The sequence below is a fragment of the Pongo pygmaeus genome, chromosome 6, assembly GCF_028885625.2.
Source record: "Pongo pygmaeus isolate AG05252 chromosome 6, NHGRI_mPonPyg2-v2.0_pri, whole genome shotgun sequence".
NCBI lineage: Eukaryota > Metazoa > Chordata > Mammalia > Primates > Hominidae > Pongo > Pongo pygmaeus.
Window position 1 is genome coordinate 93,071,175 of NC_072379.2, and position 20,682 is coordinate 93,091,856.

At 34.1% G+C, this 20,682-nt stretch overlaps 1 protein-coding gene and 1 pseudogene across 2 annotated transcripts in view; one reads left to right on the top strand and one right to left on the bottom strand.

Moving 5' to 3' along the window:
- Positions 1–20,682, top strand: part of SEMA3D (semaphorin 3D) — a 191,197-nt gene that overhangs the window by 156,569 nt on the left and 13,946 nt on the right. For both annotated transcript variants that reach the window (XM_054496706.2, XM_063667656.1), the window contains 5 exons: positions 9,161–9,383; positions 11,433–11,521; positions 13,463–13,504; positions 16,534–16,691; positions 18,904–18,968. In XM_054496706.2, the coding sequence (XP_054352681.1) occupies positions 9,161–9,383; positions 11,433–11,521; positions 13,463–13,504; positions 16,534–16,691; positions 18,904–18,968 (577 nt within the window). The remainder of the gene's footprint in view (positions 1–9,160; positions 9,384–11,432; positions 11,522–13,462; positions 13,505–16,533; positions 16,692–18,903; positions 18,969–20,682) is intronic.
- Positions 2,093–3,856, bottom strand: LOC129041274 (heat shock cognate 71 kDa protein-like; annotated as a pseudogene).

Genomic DNA, 20,682 nt, shown 5'->3' on the forward strand with positions numbered 1-20,682 from the left:
ACTGAACACTTCTTATGATCCAGACACTCTGATAAACCCTTATATGTTATCTCACTACATTCTTAAAACAAACACATAGAGTAGATATTATTATCCCAATTTTATAGATAAGAAACAAGTCCAGCGAGGGTAAACATATGTTCATGGTCTCACAGCTTATGAATTGTTATGACTGGAATTAAACTTACTCTACTTAACTCCAAATCAAAAGCCATTAACCTACCTTTTGTTCTACCTTCAAGGGATAACAAATGAGCAACCAAACAGAACTTTATGCTATTTTTCCAGAGATTTGTCTATTCTCTGCACAAGTAATAATGAATTTGAAACTTTACTACACTTACCATTTCTCTTAAGTACAATTCAGAGGAACACATCTTACTTTAATAAAAGTATTGCTGAATAATTTGCTTTCTATGAAATTGTTAGAACCTTTACTAAAAGCCATATTTCACTTAAGTTAAAGCTTTAACATAGATTATTTTTAAAAAAATTGTTTTTACATTTTCTGCATCTGTATTCCTATTAAGATTGAATTCTAAGTTGTTCTCCCAGTAGTGAGACTTCTGTTGACATTATCACTCAGTTAAATAAACACTACAACTTTCAGTGTGTCATGCTTACTTTAAGTTTTTGGTTTTGACAGAATGCTGTACTTCTTTGACAAAAAGTCAAACCTAAACTCTTAGCTTAACCATGACATCACTGCTCTGCAATGTTAATAAGCCTAGAAAAGCAAGGATGCAAAAGGATATAGTATAGAATTCCTTCACTTCAAGTGATTCTTCTGCCCTCTGGTGTCCAATTAGAATATTTGAACAAGCCATATTTTGTTCAGGTGGATTTTTTCAATCATTGTTGCCCTGCCAGGTCTTGGTAATAAGAAGTTCCAAGTGAAATAAAATATTAAAAATTCCGTGATACAGTGAATCAATCATACAGGTCAGATATAGAAACCACATTGAATCCAGCCCAAAATAACAGACTGCTAGAAAACCCAGAATCTAAGAAAGACTTGTAAAGGCAGAAAATTTCCAACTTCATAGTTGGTTTTTTATAACTGATGTACTCTGCAGTTTTATTCCGTGTAGCCAAGGGATTTTTAAGATTTATGCGTAAGTGTAAAGTATTAGTAAACGTTTGCTCAAAAGTGAGTTTCAGTTTTAAACCATTCCCTTATCAAAAAGGTGAAGAGAAAATATTTGTTTTTGAAGTTCAAATATAAAATGCATGTTTTACTTCGCTTGAATCATTTTGCCACCATTTTGAAATAACTACTAAATGTCTGATTTTGTAAAAATAATGATTCCTTTTTAAATTCCATTTACTCCCAAATTGCTACTGCGTTAAATGTTAGTTGTTTTAGTTTTACTTTTACAGATAAAAGCTTACACATGAATTTCCCAACTAAGTCTCCATTTTTTGGTGGGAAATAAAAGGAGGCAGTTATAGGTACTTTTTAAATATTTCATAAGTTCATTTTACTATGTGGACGCTGATGAACATAAATGCATGATAATTTCTATTAATAGCTCAAACACCAGAAAAGCCTGTTCTTTTTACTTTTTTTATATCTAGTTTAAAAAAAAATAGGTGGAGAAAAATGGTGATTCTAAGGATTCCTGAAAATTTCTTGGTTCAAAAATTTGAAACAAAGCCATATTTAAGGAACATCATAACATGGTAAGAAGCATCCTGGGTAGAGTACCTAAAGATTGGACTTCTCACTCCAGCATTGCCTCTTCCACTATCCAGCACTAGAGACATTAAACAAATGCTCATTTTCAGCTCAAAATCTTTTTTTATTCAGGGGTGGAGGTTGTGGTTAGTTTCCTTTTGTTTAATCTTTTTTTGATACCAACTTTAAATACAGTTTTATTTAAGACATTGCATTTTCCACTTACAATACAATGTTTATAAAGTGCAATGTTATTTCCTTTCCTTGTGCACATGTTCCATATTCAAGTATTGAGAATGTCCAGTAATTTAGTATAGCAGCTCGACTTTAAAACTGCCATAGAATTTGCTACAAATTTGGGTTCTTCAGTGTTTTAACTATGTAGAACAATGCTACATCTATAGTTGGGTTGGCTTAATCAACCTTTTCAGTGGTGGGCCCTGAAAAGCACCACCAGAGGCAGGAGCTCTACCACCAGGAAATCCCCCTGGCATTCCTCCTAACATGCCTTCTGCACTCTAGTCCAGTTTGGTTATGATGGACTTGCAGACTTCTCCAGCTCTTGCTGTGTATGTTCAAATTCTTCCTTCTCTGCAGTCTGATTCTTATCGAGCCAGTTGATAATTTCATGGCACTTGCTAAGAATCTTCTGTTTGTGCTCATTGTTAATCTTGACTTGAAGTTTCTCATCTTCAGCAGTTGCTTTCATGTTGAACACATAGGAATCAAGTGAATTCTTGGATGACACCTTGTCCCTCTGCTTCTCATCTTCAGCTTTGTACTTCTCAGTTTCCTGGACCATAGGCTCAATGTCTTCCTTGCTCAAATGGCCCTTGTCATCAGTGAGAGTAGACATTGAGGATGCCCTTTGCATTAATATCAAAGGTGACTTCAATCTGATGAACACCATGGGGTGCAGGAGGTACACCTGTGGGCTCAAACTTGCCAAGTAGGTTTTTATCCTTGGCAATGACATGCTAGGCTTGTCAGAGTAGGTAGTGAAGGTCTGTGTCTGCCTGGTAGGAATGGTAGTATCACACTCAATGAGGACAGCCATGACTCCATCAGCAGTTTTAATATCGAGGGAAAGAGGAGTGACATCCAAAAACAGAAAATCTTGAACATTTTGAGATGTCTCTAGATAGGACGGCTGCCTGGACAGCTGCATCATAAGCAACAGCTTCATCAGGATTGATGCTCTCACTCAGTTATTTTCCATTGAAGATGCCTTGGAGAAGCTACTAAATCTTGGGGATACAATTAGGACCACCAACCAGTACAATATCAGGAATCTGTGGTTTGTCTAGTTTGGCATCTCAGATGGATTTCTCCATGGGGTCCAGAGTGCCACAGAACAGGCTCAGCATTCAATTCTCCAAATTGGGCACAGTTAATGGAGATATAGAAGTGGATTCCTTCATGAAGAGAATTGATCTCAGTACTGGTTTCAGTGCTTGAAGAGTATGCTTAGCAAGTTCACAAGCAGTATAGAGAAACCAGACAGCTCTCTTGTTCTTACTGTGTCCTTCCACGTGTGCACTATAACTCACCAGTAAAATGGTTGACATTTCAGTTATGAAAGTCCTCTCCACCTAAGTAGGTGTCTCTGGCTGTAGATTTCACCTCAGAGATTCCATCCTCCATAGTGAGGATCAAAAACGCCACCTCCCAGGTCAAAGATGGGCATGTTTCTTTCAGCTCCAACCTTTTTTTTTGTCTAAACTGTAAGCAATAGCAGTGACAATTGGCACATTGATAATTCCAAGTACATTGAGACCAGCAATGGTTCCAGCATCTTTGATAGCCCTGATACCGAGAGACATTCAAGTAAGTTGGCACTGTGACCACAGCATTAGTAACAGTCTTTCCAAGGTAGACTTTTGCAATTTCCTTCATCTTTGTCAGAAACATAGAAGACACCTCCTATGGGGAGCAGCTTTTTGTCTCTCTCTTGTACTCTACTTGGACCTTGGGCCTGCCAGCATCATTTACCACCATGAAAGGCCAATATGTCATATCAAACTGGACAATGGCATCATCAAATCTGCAACCAGTCAGACATTTGGCATCAAAAGCCATGCTGGCACGGTTCATTGGAACTTGATTATTTGGAGTATCACCAATCAATTGTTTGGTATCCGTAAAGGTGACATAGTTTGGCATGGTTCGGTTTCCCTGATCATTGGCAATTATCTCTACTTTTCCTTGCTGGAAAACACCCATATAATAGTAGGCGGTGCCAAGCTCAATACCAATTGCAGGTCACTTAGACACAGTTGTTTGTGTGCATGGTCAGCTCAGATTGCAAAGTGAGACACAGAACCCCAAAAGCTGCTGCTGTGTTCAATAAGACCCTTGTTTAATATTTCTTTTATGTTGGGAAAACAAACATTAAGCCACATAAAACATCAAAAACACTAAGCTAACCTCCTTCTTCCTGCTAATTGTCTTCCATGGTTTTACTTCTGAATATAATACGTCCTTTTAGTGAGAAAATAAAATAAAATAAAATATCCTATAAATCTTGGTTAACAAAACTTGACTAAGAATGTTCTGTAAAACTTTATTAAGAAAAAAAATATTTTCGACTATCACCAATGTAAAATAATGAAATATCTCTCCCTCTGCAAGATTTCAAATCTTTGTCTAACAAAAAGCCCCATCATGTACAACTCACATTGGTTTTCACTAGAGAAAATCAAAGGCAAATGCTAAAAATTTCCTCTCTTTGCTGTAGGGCCTTTATTGTTCCTCTTTTTTGCTATAAGATAAAACCTCCAAACTTGAGATATACGTGTAGATGTATCTGACAGTCATTTATTTCCCATTAAATCATTAGACTTTCTAACATTGTAAGAGTCATTGAAAAATTATAAAGTTCTTTTGATTCTGGGTCCACTGAAAAATTCGTCTTACAAATGCACTACCCTGAACCAGCTCTGGGCCCTGGCATACTGTTCGGTTGTAGAAAGGTCTTTTTTACTCTAACATATCAAGGCATCACTGCCATGCCTGAGCCTGGTTTCTGATTTTGCTTTACAAAAGTAAATCTTGGAGAAGATAGATCATAGGATAATAATACATAATATCAACAATTGGGTTTCCATAGCAGACTTGAAGTATGTAATGTGTTCTTCAACTAGAACTAGAATATTGCTTAGAAATTCCAAATTTTACCTTGCTTAATCTTCTCAACAGCAGGGGTTTGAGGTAACCATGGATTCCACAAGTTCAAAACTTTTTAGCTACCCTGTTTTCTCTTTCTGCCCCACCTAAACTATTTGACTTGAGCTTTAGCATGATTCTAAATACATTCTTTTCCTAAACAGCTGATGGTTTTCAGAATATATGTATTTCTTAACCTCATACATTAGATTTTAATTGTAAACTATGCTGGTCACATTAAGTAAGAGTTTTAAAAGACATGTTTTACAGTTGACTTTCAAACATAGGTGTAACTGACCAAAGAAAAAATGTAATTCAAAAATAATATCCAGAACTTTCTACTAATTTGTCTAGTGTTAGACTATGATAGTCTTACCAAAGGAGACTGAAAACTACAGAGTATGATGCAGGAATTCTCTCATAGTGCCTCACACTATCTTCCCATTTGTGTACCTGAGGAATGTAGCTAACATCTTATTGTTTTTGTTTGTTTCATTTAAGCAAGTCTTTCCTAATTAATTCAAAATCTGTGGAAAACTTTTGGGGATATCTCATTTTAGGCATCAGTGGCTCAGTCATGTCTCTCTATCATATTGAATTCACAGTTTTATTTTCTCTTTAATATTCGCTCACTCTATCACCTTCTACTTATTGGATAACAATTACTTTATCATCTCTCTAAATTACTGAGGATATCTCTAGTTCTGTTCATTCATTCCTGGTTTTGGTTCTAGAAGGGAGAAGCAGGGGTTGGACTAGACTCTGGACATCCTGAGTCCAGATTCCTAAAACAGATTACACTAAAGGAGATGTATCACAAAATATCACTATCATTTCCCTTTAACTGTGTGTAGGCCATGTTTCCCTAAAATGGAGATGGTCAAGGGGCTTCCAAAAGAAATTAACCTTCCCAACTGGCTTTCAGCTTTATTTTCCACAGGGCAAACAATTTGCTTTTAAAATGAAGTTCCTCAAATCCCAGGCTATTTACTATGTTCAATAGTGTTTTGCTTTTTCTGGCATAGAAATTCCTCTAAGAGAAAGGGAACCTTAAAGCAAAACAGAGGGAGAGGGAAGGAGAGAAATTACCTCTATATGTTTGCCCCTGGCCTCTTTGTCTCTGATATTTAATACAGGGTCTTTCCTTGCCTTTATCTGTTGTAGGTTGACTCTTCCATGAATAAGCAGGGGGATAAGATGGCAACTGTTACATTTGTGTTTTTACTCTATAAATAAAACTCAGGCTTCTGAAAATGAAAGCCTACTTCAGTCTTCCTTTTGCCATGTCTTCCCTCACATTAGTCATTCCTCTGTCTTGTTTAAAAGGAAACTGCAACCTGTAGAGAATAGCCTGAAGCTGCGGGGAGAAAAAAACCTTTGACAGCTGTCTGGGGCTTTGCCAAGGGGAAAAGTTCTCTCATTGGATAAAAACAATTTTTCTCCTCTTATCCATTGCTTCCCATTCCACTACTAAAGGCCCTAGACAAACACGCGGACTTGCCAAGCATAACATGATCACACCTAGCCAGCTGTGGCAGCCAGCCATGGGAGATAGGCCCTGAACCAGGGCTTGTTGCTGTCAGGTTTCCACTTTCATCTCAGGGTGTGTCTAGGCAGGTTCTATTTTCTCTTCTTCTTTTGTGCTGGTATTAATATTTCCAGCACAAGAGAAGAATACTATCTTTGAGTATTTTACAACAGCGGGTAGAGACACAAATAAGTTTCCTGATTTATTTCCTACGCTCCTAGGAGCTAATCTGGCAAATGTAAGAAAACTGGAGGCAGAAATAAATGGCCCCCTATGGTATGTTCAGGTGAGTTGTGCTAATACCTAGAAATTAAAACTACATACATACAGAGAAAAACCCACTAGATTTCTAATACCTGAGATGTATAGCTGCCATAGGAGAATTTTCTAGAATTTGTTAAAGGAAAATAATATGAATATGAATGACCATCCACTTTAGATGTAGCATTTCCCTACACTTTCTCTTTTCTTTTACGGAATTTTTCTTTCCTACTTTACTCTTACCTACATACATTGCTTGGCATCTCATTATTTTTAGATCTGTGTGCGGCACAGCTATATGATATCAAAGCAAAAATTCCCCTGGTTTGAATGTACTAAAATAACAATATTTGATTCAAACTGTACTATCCTGAACCTCAGAGAGTAACTCCACCAAATCATTTTCATTTGTGCAAGCATAGTGGAGACGCAGACCTGAGATATCACACATAGCAATTGAGAGGATAAAGATCTTATCCAAACACTGGCAACATGCCATGAGGAAAAGCTGCCGTAAGAAAAAATATATATTTTCAAAGATCATTTTTTAGTCAATAGAAACCAGGTTTTCCTTTTTTTTCCTTTAGATTTTATTACACTTAAACCTTTTGTGTCAGAGCAATGAGGAAAATTCATATTTATTTTTTTCTTAAATGTTCATATTTTCATTCAGCTATACTTTCTTGCATTAAAATTTCTAATTATTTAACAATTTGATATCAAAAACTATGGCTTGAATGTCATGATATTATTTCGTTGAAAACTTTGGCTACTGCACAACTACAGCTGCAAAGTCAAAAGTGATTTTTTCTGAAGTTGGAGGGCTTTTTAAAAAATGTGTGCAGGCAAAATCTTGCTCTGGCTTTGATTTTAATGATACGCCAACCAGATTGAACCGCAGGCATTATAAGCCTACTATGAATCGTCTTTGACTGAGCCTCAAACATGTAGCCTATAATTGGACAAGAGCTTTGTATCATTTGAGCTCCATATCCATTTTGAGTCCCTGCTTAATCTATTTAATGCAAGGTTCTTCCATTATCGAGTTAACGGATTCCGCTTGGCTGAAGGTTAAGTGCTGGAAATAATGACTGAACGTGCAGACTTAGATCTTTAGACCAACATCCAGTTAAGAATATGTTAAGTAAATGCAAAGTGGCTAATATTCTAGGACATTTCTAATCTCTCTGGTGCAGACCTGGGACAAATAACTAAATATCAAGAAAGTATCAGTTTCCTAATACCAGACATTGAAAATTTTTGTTAAAGATAAATTATTTATAGAAAAACATTAACAGACTTTTAGTACAACCTCTTTGATATTTCTTCTAATTCATAATGAGCCATTATGATTTTATTGGTATAAAATTTGGGGTCAAAGTCAAATACTGGGACTAGTTCTAGTATCTTCAGCTCCCTAAGAATGACCCTCTTGAATATTTTGAGAAGTACATTATGTTTTTGGAGCCTTGGCATGATTCTAATTAGTGCCAAGTATAAATGGTTCAGTTCCATGGAGACTGTTTCCACCTTCTCTAAAAACTGAAATAAAGAAAAGCACCATTAAAAAAAAACTTTCCTTACTGTCAATCATTTTATTCTCTATAACTGCATCAATTGACTAAAGTTTTCCTCTCCAAAAGAATGCATTAGTCCATTGAGAATTCAAATGTGATAAAAGAATCGTTCTATACGAGGTGCCTTCCTAAATTGCAATATGTTTAAACATAAAATGGATTTAGGATGTGGGAGAGGTGATATTTTCTGGAAAAAAAAAGTCTAATTTTAAGGTATTTTTTCCTCTTAATTTTTGGATAAAGGCACATAAAATTCATTTGATTTGAACCATTTTGAACTTTTTACTCTTGCCACCAGGGGGCAGGTCATGCTAACTATTGATTTAGTGGATGCTGAAAGGCACATAAGGCAATTTTAGACAGAAGTCTAAAATTCCCTAAGGGTTTCTTCGCAGACTCTTTAGGAGAAGAGCTGTTGAATTGTTCAAAGTGTAATTTTCACACTAATTATAAAAGAAACTACATAATTACAATTTCAAACTATTAAATACTTTGAAATTTTTGTGAACTGTTTGTTCCTTTTTTATTTTTTAATTAAACATGGTTTCATTTGAACTGAAATTATAAATTACTCAAAGGAAATTGAAAATAATGGCTTTCCACATGTTCTCATGTTTATAGATCAGTTTCTTAACAGTTATTTCAAGTTAGATTTCAAATATCTTCATTAGAAACAATCTTCAGAAGAAATAATCTTCATAAGAAGAGAATTCACTATGGAAACATTATAAAATGCAGATGTAATTTAGAAAATTTTTGAAGGAGAAAACTGGGTTTAAATTTATTGGAGGCACACTGCATTTATTTACAAGTACACATGATTCCATATTGACTCGGTTGTCCATTCATTTAATATTATTGATGATAAACTATACAAACTTTATTGGAAATAAGTGTGAACTTCTCAGGTGCATAAACAATGTCTTTACTTTCCTCCGCATTTCTTTTCAGTGTCCAAGCAAAACCTATGACCCACTGATTAAATCCACCCGAGATTTTCCAGATGATGTCATCAGTTTCATAAAGCGGCACTCTGTGATGTATAAGTCCGTATACCCAGTTGCAGGAGGACCAACATTCAAGAGAATCAATGTGGATTACAGACTGACACAGATAGTGGTGGATCATGTCGTTGCAGAAGATGGCCAGTACGATGTAATGTTTCTTGGAACAGGTAAGCTAAAACTAGATTAGGATTTTTTCAAAAGGAATTTTTCATTATTAGACAAAGAGAAGAAAAACTTCAAAAATATTTATTGGTCAAAATAAAAGTGAGTAATTATTAGATAAAACCTTGTCAGCATTTCTTAAAATTATGTAGCTTTTAATTGATAATCATAAATATCTCCCAACTTCATATTTGAGATTTCAAAATGTATTTGACAGCAATGTGCCTGCTCTACATTACATGCTCAATACATATTTGTTGAATGATTTTGAACTCAAATTAAACAAGTAGGGCAAAGTAATGTTTATTTTCAAACTTTGCCTTTCCCTCTCTTTACAAGTATATTCCCAAAAGATTCCTTCACCTGATTTTGAGAATCACTGACTTAGTTGACTTAAGACAGATTTTCAGAAACATTAAACATTACTTTGTGGAGACCTTTAAATAGAAACTTCTTGGAGATGATCTTTCTTCTTGAATTCTGTGCATTAAAATGTATTTCCTAGACCCAGTTTTTAAGCCCATTGTATTTTTCTTTGTCAACTCAGTAACTATAAAACGATTAAAATGTTTTTATAAAAAGAAAAACTTAATCTCAAAAAAAGTAAAAGTATTAGCTAATAATGTCATGCAAATTCTAATGGCAGTAAAGATAACATGTATCATTAAAACAAAAGCACTGTATTCCATATCATGTTATATAACTTAATGGATCAAGCATTTCATAAAGAATTAAAAATTAAGAATTTTCAACAAACAAAAATTTTTATTACAATAGATATTTAAGAGTTCAAAAAATTGTAGAATAATTTTATTTTAAAAAATTATGGGTCTTATAGAAGTTAGGTTTATTAGGAAGTATGTGTGTGGCAGAATCAGAGGACCTTTGTCATCAATTGTCAAACCTATTTTGCAGATGGCAATTCCACAAACCAGAAAAATAAGGGATATTCCCAAGACAACAGAGACGGCTGTTGAAGGGTCAAAAGTAGAATTAATTAGTTGCTATTAATTCCCACAAGTTTGACACTTAATTTGTACTGTCCACCCAAAACTAGGTCTTCAACAATTCACTGCAATGAATGCCATTTAGCCACTAGGTGGTACTATCTAACCTTTACTGAGAAAATTATAGACTGCTAAGAAAGGTTTTTAATGTTGACATTTGGAAAAATGTACATTTAATATTCTTTAAAGATCCCAGAGTTATTTAAAAACAATTAAATAATTCAGACTATTTTGTGCAAACAGGATCATTATTATATACATTACTATACTCCAACCCCAGTGCTCAGAAGTTTAAAAATGCCTATATTGTATAAATTAAAGTGGGATTTTTTTTCTTTTTCTAAACTGTTCTTTTAATTTTCTTTCTGTACTAACCTGATACTTCATGGAATTTCAATGTAAGATGATGTATTTAAGATACCTCTTTTAAATGTCAATTTTTGGTTTGCATTATCAACCTTGTATTAAGTTGAACTTAAATAATTTTAAACAAACCTTCCATTTCTCATCTATTAAGGATTCTGAAGATAGAATACATTTGAAGAGTGAGCTACAATTTCCCTCAGATAGCTTCAACAATTTTTTTGTTCATTTGACAACATTATTAAAAGCATATATATCTGTCTTTCATGGTGAATTGGATATAATAACTACTTAATAAATATATATTACATGGAAGGAAGAGAGAGAATTTATCTCAATATATTTTTAACTTTTTAAGTTAAGGTCCAAAACGTTTGCTCTATTAACATTTCAAACAATATTTAAATTATACATATATATATATATATAACTTTTGTTAAGAATATACTCTGAATATGCATCCTTTAACATTCTCTCTATAAATGGGTGTTCTACTTGCTAAAAGATATATTTTGGGAGGACAAAACTTATACATTAAGCTTCCCTTCATGCATGTTTCATTTAATCTGTTTTTTGAAAGGCATTTAAAGAGAAGTGAGGGGAATAATTTGAAGGTTTCTAGGGATATGCTTACCACTAATTTTTGAGATAGAAACAATGGGATCATGGGTTGTGTTTTTTCAGACATTGGAACTGTCCTCAAAGTTGTCAGCATTTCAAAGGAAAAGTGGAATATGGAAGAGGTAGTACTGGAGGAGTTGCAGATATTCAAGGTAAGACTCAGTCCAGAGTGCCAGGAGAAGAGATGTTGAAACTGAGTAGCCCTTATTATAGGGCACCGTTGTTTTAATACATCATCAGGTTACCTGAAGAAGCCTTCGAAATTAGCTTTCTTAGTTTTCTTTTCCCGAAGCAGTGGAAAAAGTTTTATAAGCGACTAGGAATGGGACTCACCTTCCTCTGTAGAATACCACAGAATTCAGGGCTCCCGGGATTGCCTCTCATTACTGCATTCTCTAAGCATATAGTCAGACAAATTGCCACATTAAATGAAAGCCTGGGGTCTCTTTTACTATCCAGATGCTTTTCTACTTTATAAATTTTACTTTTCAATTTTTCCCCAATTGAATTTGAGAAAAATAGACCAGTGTATAAATCATGTGTCCCTGCTTTTCTGTAAGGAAATTAAAAAAATATATAGGTTGCATGATAGTAAGTCTTCATGTATGCTAAATTCCTCTCACCCGCCAAAAAGAGTTAGTAGATCTAGAAGAATAGTTCTCCAGATTTGGAGAATGCCTTTGACTTTTAACAATAACTCTCAATTGTGGCATGTTTTGTAAATCCTCAGTAAAATTAAGTTTACAATTATTTGCTGATTATAACATTTGAAATACTTTTTATCTCAGAAAAACTTCTTTAAAATATGCTTTGTTTATTGTAACATTTTTATTGAGACAGTTTATGAAAATGGATTGTTTCCATGTAAATAATGCTTTAAAAGAGAAGAAAGCCTTCCTCTGTGAGGGGCTCAAGTTAATTAACATGCTGAGTTCCACAGGATCCTGTTGACGTTGTGATGATAATAGTGGTCAAGGAGTTAACAAGAACAAGACCTGCTATCTGGTGTCTCTACCAAAACAAAATCTTGGGTGGTTCCTAGGGGAAGGCCAGATGTCAAACATAAGTGTGAACCCAGACGCCAAAAATACAGTGCCTATAACACACATAAGCACATTAGAACAAGTCTCATTCGATGGTGTTAGACAGTGTTCAAGAAGAATTACTTGGATTCTGCTGTTAAAATTACATAAATCACTAGCTTTTGTTTTCTTTTCTTATTTTAAAAACAGCTTTATTGAGGTATAATTGAGATACAAACAAAAAACTGAACGTATTTTATGTATATAATGTGATAAGTTTGGCCATGTTTTTAAAATTGATAACAAAAATGCTATTTGATAGAACTTTCTCACTGAAATTTTTTCTTTCAGATATTTCTTTAAATCTTTAACATCTAATACTGCTTGTCAATTAGTAAATATGAGCTGGTGCTAAATGAATAAAGAGTAGATAGATGATAGGTAGATGGAAATTTTTTAAACCATCTTGTCCTTTTTAGTTTGTTAGCTTTTGTGTTCATGTTTCTGATTTTATCTTGCATGCATCGAGCCATATTTTTTTATAAACAAAACTAGCCTTAGTTCATATCGTGAAATCATGTGCACCAGTATTGTGTAGTGTTCCGTAAAGAATATGGTCATCCACAAAGAGCACTATAACTTTTCAAAACTCTGCTACTTAAACAACTTTTTGAACCACTGATCTAAGTAAGAGCAGAGAGAGGTAATAAATAATTACGGAGATGTTCTTGTCAACACTAGTTTGACTTATATGGAAGCAGTTAAGATAAGCAGATTCAGAAGAAGAATACTTGTGAGTAACTGGGAACAATTTTCAATGCAGAGTATTTTCTTATACATTTAAGTCACTTATCTTTAATAAGATACTACAAAATAACTTTTTATCATTTTTGTTAAGGTACAATCACTACATTTTGGAAGAAAATAGCAAACAATAAGAACTTTATTTCCTTATGTAACAGAGACTTGATGTTTACTTCAGTGATATATGGCATCAGATAAAACAACATATTGTTTAATATAAAAACCTGTTAATGATTATCTTTATTGACATTTAACTTCTATTTTCAGCACTCATCGATAATCTTGAACATGGAATTGTCTCTGAAGCAGGTACTTTTTAACTTTTGTATGAAAGTTAATCACAAAAGCAAATGGGCTGTTTGAATCACTTTATTTGAAAAAAAAATACATTGAAATTGGAAGTTAAATTTTGAGAAATGTAAAACATTATTTGTTTCTCTTGTAATTCATTAGAGACCATTGGTTCAGCCTTGCCATGGGAGAAATTGAGCCAAATTTCATTAATTGAATAATGCATTTTCCCCTTCCTTTGGATCTTAAAAACTGAACTCACTTTCCTAGTCTCATGAGAATGTCGTTCTATCAAGCCCATTAGACATTCATGTAGAATATCAACCCTAACCATTACAAAGGGTTTTTAATCTGGGGGTCTAGGAGTTAGAATATGAACTGTGGTGACAGCCCAACAGCCAACCTTCAACATATCACATAATATCAAACTCTCAGAATCAATTTTCTCAACAGTAAAGTTAGAAAAACAATATCCACCTCCAGAGTTTGTTGGGAGTTTAAAGAGGATGCTTCATGCAATGTTCTAAACAGAGAGCAGGCACATAAGTGTAAAGTAAATGGTAACTAATTATAATAATAGTAATGATCTTTAACATTATTTCATAACTCTCTGATATGATATTCCAAATTACAATTGTTTCAAGAGATTCAGACTGCATTATTATTTCTATTTGCACCCCCAAGATTTAAGAAAGCCATATGACATGTTCAACATCAAGGTGTTGCTAAAATTGACTTAATCTATTACTGTTCCTATGGCAGAGTGATTTTTTTAGGAAATGATCTAAATAGTTTTCTTCTTCAGGGTTTTGTCATTTATTTGTTCATTCACTTATCATTTATTTCTTGAAGGCCTAAGGTGCTTGGAGGGTATATGAATGAATGAATAACATAGCTCGCCATTAACCTCCAGAAGCTCACAGTATAGCTGAGAGTCAAAGGAAGATGCTAAAACTGCACAGTAATAATAGAGTCTAGAAAGACAGAGACAAGAAAGTGGCCTAAAGGGAGCCAGAAGGAATAGGGAAAGATAACTGAGAGAAGAGACATACAGCTTGAATTATAAAGGATGTCATAGTTAGCCAGATATATTAAAAGGAGAATGGAATGGAGGAGCATATGCCAACCAGAAGGGGAGAATCTTTGCAAAAGTGTGAAGAGTGAGAGACTATAGCTTATTGTAATAAGTTTGTGTACAATTAGAGTATGGATCATATATGTGTTCAAAGGGCAGGAAGGCTAGAAATGAATCTGGAGAAGTAAGACAGAACAAGATTAGGCACATCTTTATATATATTTATATATCCTCCTAAGAAGTTTAGCAGCGTATCTTAAAAACAATGAAAACCCCTGGGTGCTTGGATAATGCTCACCTGTAGTGCAGCTACTCAGGAGCCTAGAATGGGAGGATACCTTGAGCCCAGGAGCTCAAGTTCAGTCTGGGCAACATAGTGAGAACCCGGCTCAAAAAATAAAAAAAGCCATTGAAAAGGAAAACAAACAAACAAAAATACATTAATGATTAAGAAGGAGGGTGTTATAACAAGATTTTCTTTTTAGAAAGATCAGTCTGGTGTGGCAGTGTGGAAGATAGACTGGGTACCGGGGTAGAGATGGGGGTTGTTGGAAAACAAAATCGAAGCCAGCAGAAATAGGACACTTACAAGTAATCCAGGAAAGAAGTGATAAGGACTGAAACAAAGTCAGTGGCTGTAGCAAGGGAGGGGAGGAAATAGATTAGAAAATTCTGTATGAGAGAATGGAAATGAAGTGATGACAGACTGAATGTGAGAGAAAGAAGATTCAAAGACAACTCCCAGATTTCTGTCTTGGATGACTTGGTGGATGAGGGTGCTGCTCTCCAAGGTAGGGCAGGAGGAGTAGATTTAGGGGGTGTTATTATGTTTATACTTATGTTGCTTTCAAGATATATCTAAGTCTTTTGTACAATATAAAAGGTAAATAAATAAGAAGCAAAAAGAGGGAAACCCAACATTTAATGCAAAAAAAAAAAAAGGAATCACAAAGGAGACAACTGTCTTAATCCGAAATAAAGAGGGAGAATAGAAAGCAGAAAAAGTTTCAAGGAACATATAGTCATTAGTGTCAAACAGTATAGATAATTTCAGTAAAACAAATACTAAACAGTGTTCATTGCATTTAGCAACTAGGAAGTCTTCACTGACAGTTTAATGGGTGCTAGAGGTGTAAGAACTATTTCCGTAAGTTGAGTACTGTTATTATGCCAATACCTATTTCTAACATGGATTTCTCTCCTCTAACTCTTGAAATGGTCCACTAGAGTGGACCATGAGTTCTTTGAAGGCACAGATTGTGGCTTATTCACTTGTATCACCCCTCCCCCTCCACCGCTACTACCACAGATACTCAAAAGAATGTAAAGGGAAGTAATGCATTACTTTCAGGACTTATATTGAAAATGTGATTTTGTTTGCTGGGTTTTTCAGTATCATGCAGCCTTTCATTCATGATATAGCATCCCTCAAGCCTGTTTAATACTTTCTTCAGAGTGATAACAAATACTTTCTCTCCCACTAATAACTCATGTTCTTTCAAGGATCAGTACTTTAATAACAAATGAAATGGTTAATTGAAATCAGGGGAATGCTTTATAAATTTATTTTCAGTCGTATCTTATATAAGGAGCCATGGGAAGTCTTGGGAAGACTGTGAGCTTTGCCTGTAGCATCTGTGCTGGACATAATCTCTCAAAGTATATTTTCTAGTATTGAGAAAGAATTTGACATCTTAATTCCTGTCTAGCAGCTGGTTTTTGACCTTCTGAAATTACTGCCAAGCTTGTAGAATGCTGTCCATTTCAGCATCAAAATCTTCAAACTACCATCTAACCAGGATAGAAATGATTGACTTATTTTACTCCTCATTATGTTTCCGTACAAGTGTTTACAATGGGCAGGACACCCAGAGAAATAGATTTATATGTATTATGTGATATTCAAGAAAAGGAAATTCTTAAGACTAGTCTGAAAGATGCTTCTAATTCATTTGTTTTGCCCGATTTGCAGCAACAGTTGTACATTGGTTCCCGAGATGGATTGGTTCAGCTCTCCTTGCACAGATGCGACACTTATGGGAAAGCTTGCGCAGACTGTTGTCTTGCCAGAGACCCCTACTGTGCCTGGGATGGAAATGCATGCTCTCGATATGCTCCTACTTCTAAAAGGTAAGAGGCATATTGAGTTAATATAAAGCCTTCCTTTCTACAAGCTGAATATCTCACATTAATGCCTTGTCTTATAGTTTCAGTTAAAGAGAAAATGTATAGCAAACTTGTCCTATGGAAGGAATATTAAAATCAAAATGTTGTTTTATATTTTTACATAAAACTTAATTTTGAAGAAGGGTAAAACAGATGCTCTGAAATTCTGAAATATGGAACTTCAAACAATTTTAATAAATTGTTCATATTCTTTTCTTTCATTTATGTCAAACACTATTAAAGGTTTGTTTTTATTCACTATTTTGCCTTTTTTATAATTGTTCCTTCCTTATTTCTTATTTCTAAATATGTATATACTGATGCCTACGGTTTTGCAAATAATATATAAATATATATGATTGTACAAGCACAGATTGTATAAAACCCACAGTGCAGCCCAGTGACTTGGTATAATTTTATTTTTACTCTAATAATTATAACTTGGTCAATTTCTGCCACTCATATATTTAAACAACAAACGGTTTCCTTGCTGTTTGTAGTTCACTGTTTTATGTGCTCTTAGAAATAATGCTATTTTGAGCCAACAATTCCAAGCTAGGATTTGTTCTATATACACATGTGCAAAAGTACAACAAAGTTATATTTTCAAGAATGTTTATTTCAGCGTTATTTTTATAGCAAAATAACTGGAAACAATATAAATGCCCATCGATATGCCTGATGCTAGCCAAATATATTATGTTAATTCTTTTAAAATGTTGATTATAGTAACATTATTTTCTAAAGTATTCGAAGTATATTTTCCTCTAGGTGAAATGTAAGCAAATTTATTTTTAGGTCTGTTTTTAAACTAACAGGCACATGCTAGTCTCATTACCACAAGTATACTTTTTTCTTTTTGGAATTTTATTGATTTCTCAAATTCTAAATTCTAGGAAATTACAAATTGAATGTATAGTTCAACAGCAAATATTAATTAAAATTAGAAAACATTTTATATTCCCTGAAATCCCTGAATTAAATTGAAATGTGTACATATGATTATTAGAAATTAAAAGTTAAAAGTCACCCACATTTTTTAGGGTTTTTGGCCAAGAACTTGCTCATTATAGTCTTTGGGGAATGCTTTCCTAGAAGCTGAAAAACAAGAATGCTCATTAGTTGGTAATAAACCTTCAGTTTGATGAATTGACCCTGTTCCTTAAGAAGCCAAGATTTAAAAACATTCTTGACCTATGTACCTTATACCATCATAATTTTTTCTTCTTGTATTTCCCAAGACTGTATCTCTGATCTTTCAGACATGCCACTGTGATGTTTTCCCTTACCTAACATAATGTCATGTGAGCCAAAAGATGTGTATAATGGATGAATCTTGTCATCTGTTGTCATCTGTTCAGCATTACCCTCAAGGAACACTCTAGATATCACAGAACATTTATTGGTACTTTTCTGATCTCTGAAGTGACAAAATAAAATAGCCAAAGCAAATGAAAATATGCTGTAAGAGTGTAAGACCTGCTTAGATGTAGCAGGGATTTTTTTAAATAAAATAATTACTCCTTTCTTTTAAGGAAAATATGTGATGTAATACAAAAGCCATTGTTTATTATTATTATTATGATCATAACTACCAGAAAAAGAATTTGAGCTACTCATCAGCAGATAGAAATAACAGGTAGTCTTTTATACCATATTGAATTTATAATTCTATTTCAAGTTACAGTATTTGGTTTGTTGTTTAATTAAATCTATGCAATAATGAATCTTTACATGACAAGGTGTTTTGTATTTGTGTATACGTTCCTATCCACTGACTGAACTCTTTTATATATTATTATTTCTCAATGACTGACTAAAAAGAGAGTTCCTAAAGAGAGTAGCCATCCTCATTTTAATTATATAAAACCTAGGTTGTATTTTTATTTAACCTTTTTTGTTGAATAATTTGTGAAAAAAAATAGAGAAAAAGAAGCATAGTTAAATAAAATTCATGTCATCTCATTGTCTGAAAAGGATTTCTTCTATTAGGACCTCATTACCAGTAGTTTTTTAAGATCAGTGTTAGATTGATTGGAATATTGACTTGCATTTAAGTTGAGCTGTAAGACAAGCATAGTACTGCATCTGCCACTGTTATCAGTATTAGATGTAGCCTTTCTATATGATGGTAATCATGCTTGAAGTTCTAATCAGTTTAATCCTCTTTCCATAGGAGAGCTAGACGCCAAGATGTAAAATATGGCGACCCAATCACCCAGTGCTGGGACATCGAAGACAGTAAGTACAGCTTTGATATCCTTTTTCTCCCATTTAAAATGCTAAGCCCACTCTTTTGTATCTTTTTATTCTATGACTTAAACCATCTATTATGTAGGAATATCTCCATTTTGTGTAATGCACGTGTTCTGGAAGAGCAACAGGAAATTTTATAAATCAACCCCTGTCTACGTGCCTAATTGAATAATCCTTTGTTATATCATTATTTGTTTCATATGTCTTTTAAAATTCCTAAACTGTAGCTTTTGTTTCTTTTTTACTACCTTATCCATCCTTATAAATTTTGAAAACTGCTATTAGAGATAAAACAGGATATAACAGAAAACATTTGGACATTTAGAGTAAACTCAAATAGACCTCCCAGAAGTCTGGTAAAAGTGTAGGTCTTATTAGAAAGAAGTTTTTAGGTAGTCTATACTTTATTTATATTCACCTATCAAATCATATATTCACTTAATCAATCAATATTTATTAAGCAACTTCCATGTGCATGTAACCGTCCTGGGTATACTATGTGACTAAGAAACTCCTTAGAGAGCTTATGAATCCTTGGGGAAGTGTCTTAAGGCATAATTAGTGATAGGGGAGTTTAGTGAAAGAGAGATCACCAAGAGGCTGTATTGTTTAGAAAAACTAATCACAGAATAGAAGATCTTGAAAGTCTGAAGGAGAAGGCCAGTGCGGGGGAAAAGAGAGGAGGCCTGGTAAGTGAGTCTGAGAACAGAGAAAAAAAATCTATGTAAGTATGTATTCCAGAGCTTCAGTTACTCTACACTCTCAAGCTCTGCCTTAAGATTGAAAATATATGCACACACACACACACCAAACACACACACATGCATACACACACACAAACAGGTGGAAGAAGAGCACATTTATCACAATGTTACTAAACACCCCACCAGTGATGTAAATAACCCAAATTTCATAATCTATAACCAGTGGTCTCGTAGTGTTTGCTTGATTTAAAAACAAAACAGTTATTTTTAACTTATAACTTAATTCTTCTGAAAAATAAGTCTTGGTCCAGATTAGTGTGCTTGGCTTCTTGTTCTAATGTGTAGGTGATTCATTGTGTTGTCCATTGTTTTAGTTAGCAATCATTACTGTGCGATACATATGCAATTATCTACATATGCATATGAAATTTATCAGGGATGATTATAGGTATTGGGGATACAGCAATGAACAACAAAGAAAACAACAAAGGAATCTGTGCATTCACGATACTTATATTCAAGAGTGTGTTAGGGGAGAGAGCAGGCAATAAATACCAAAACAAGTAAAATAAATGCTATGTCAAATGATAAATGTTACAAAGAAACTGATACAAAACGTAGTTACTGCCTAAGGCACTCACAATTTTTGTCTTCACTTTACCATACCCTATTCATGCTATAACCCACGGCACACAGTCTTTTCTAATAATTATCATCATCACTCTAGCCAATCTATTCTTGTCAAGGTCACTGGCAATTTCCTCCTTGCCAAATCCAAAGGCCAATTTTCGGTTCTCGTTTTTACTTAAGCTCTAACTCCCTCTTTTTTGAAACACTTTCTTTGGACTTCCATGCATTTGTGTGCTGGAGCCAGTTCATGTGGCCTCATATAAGTTGGTTGCTTAAAATTTTGAAATTTTGTGAGCTGATTTTAAACCACTGAAAGCTTGAATCAGACATAGTGGGAGTATTTACAACAGCAAAATCAGCAAGCA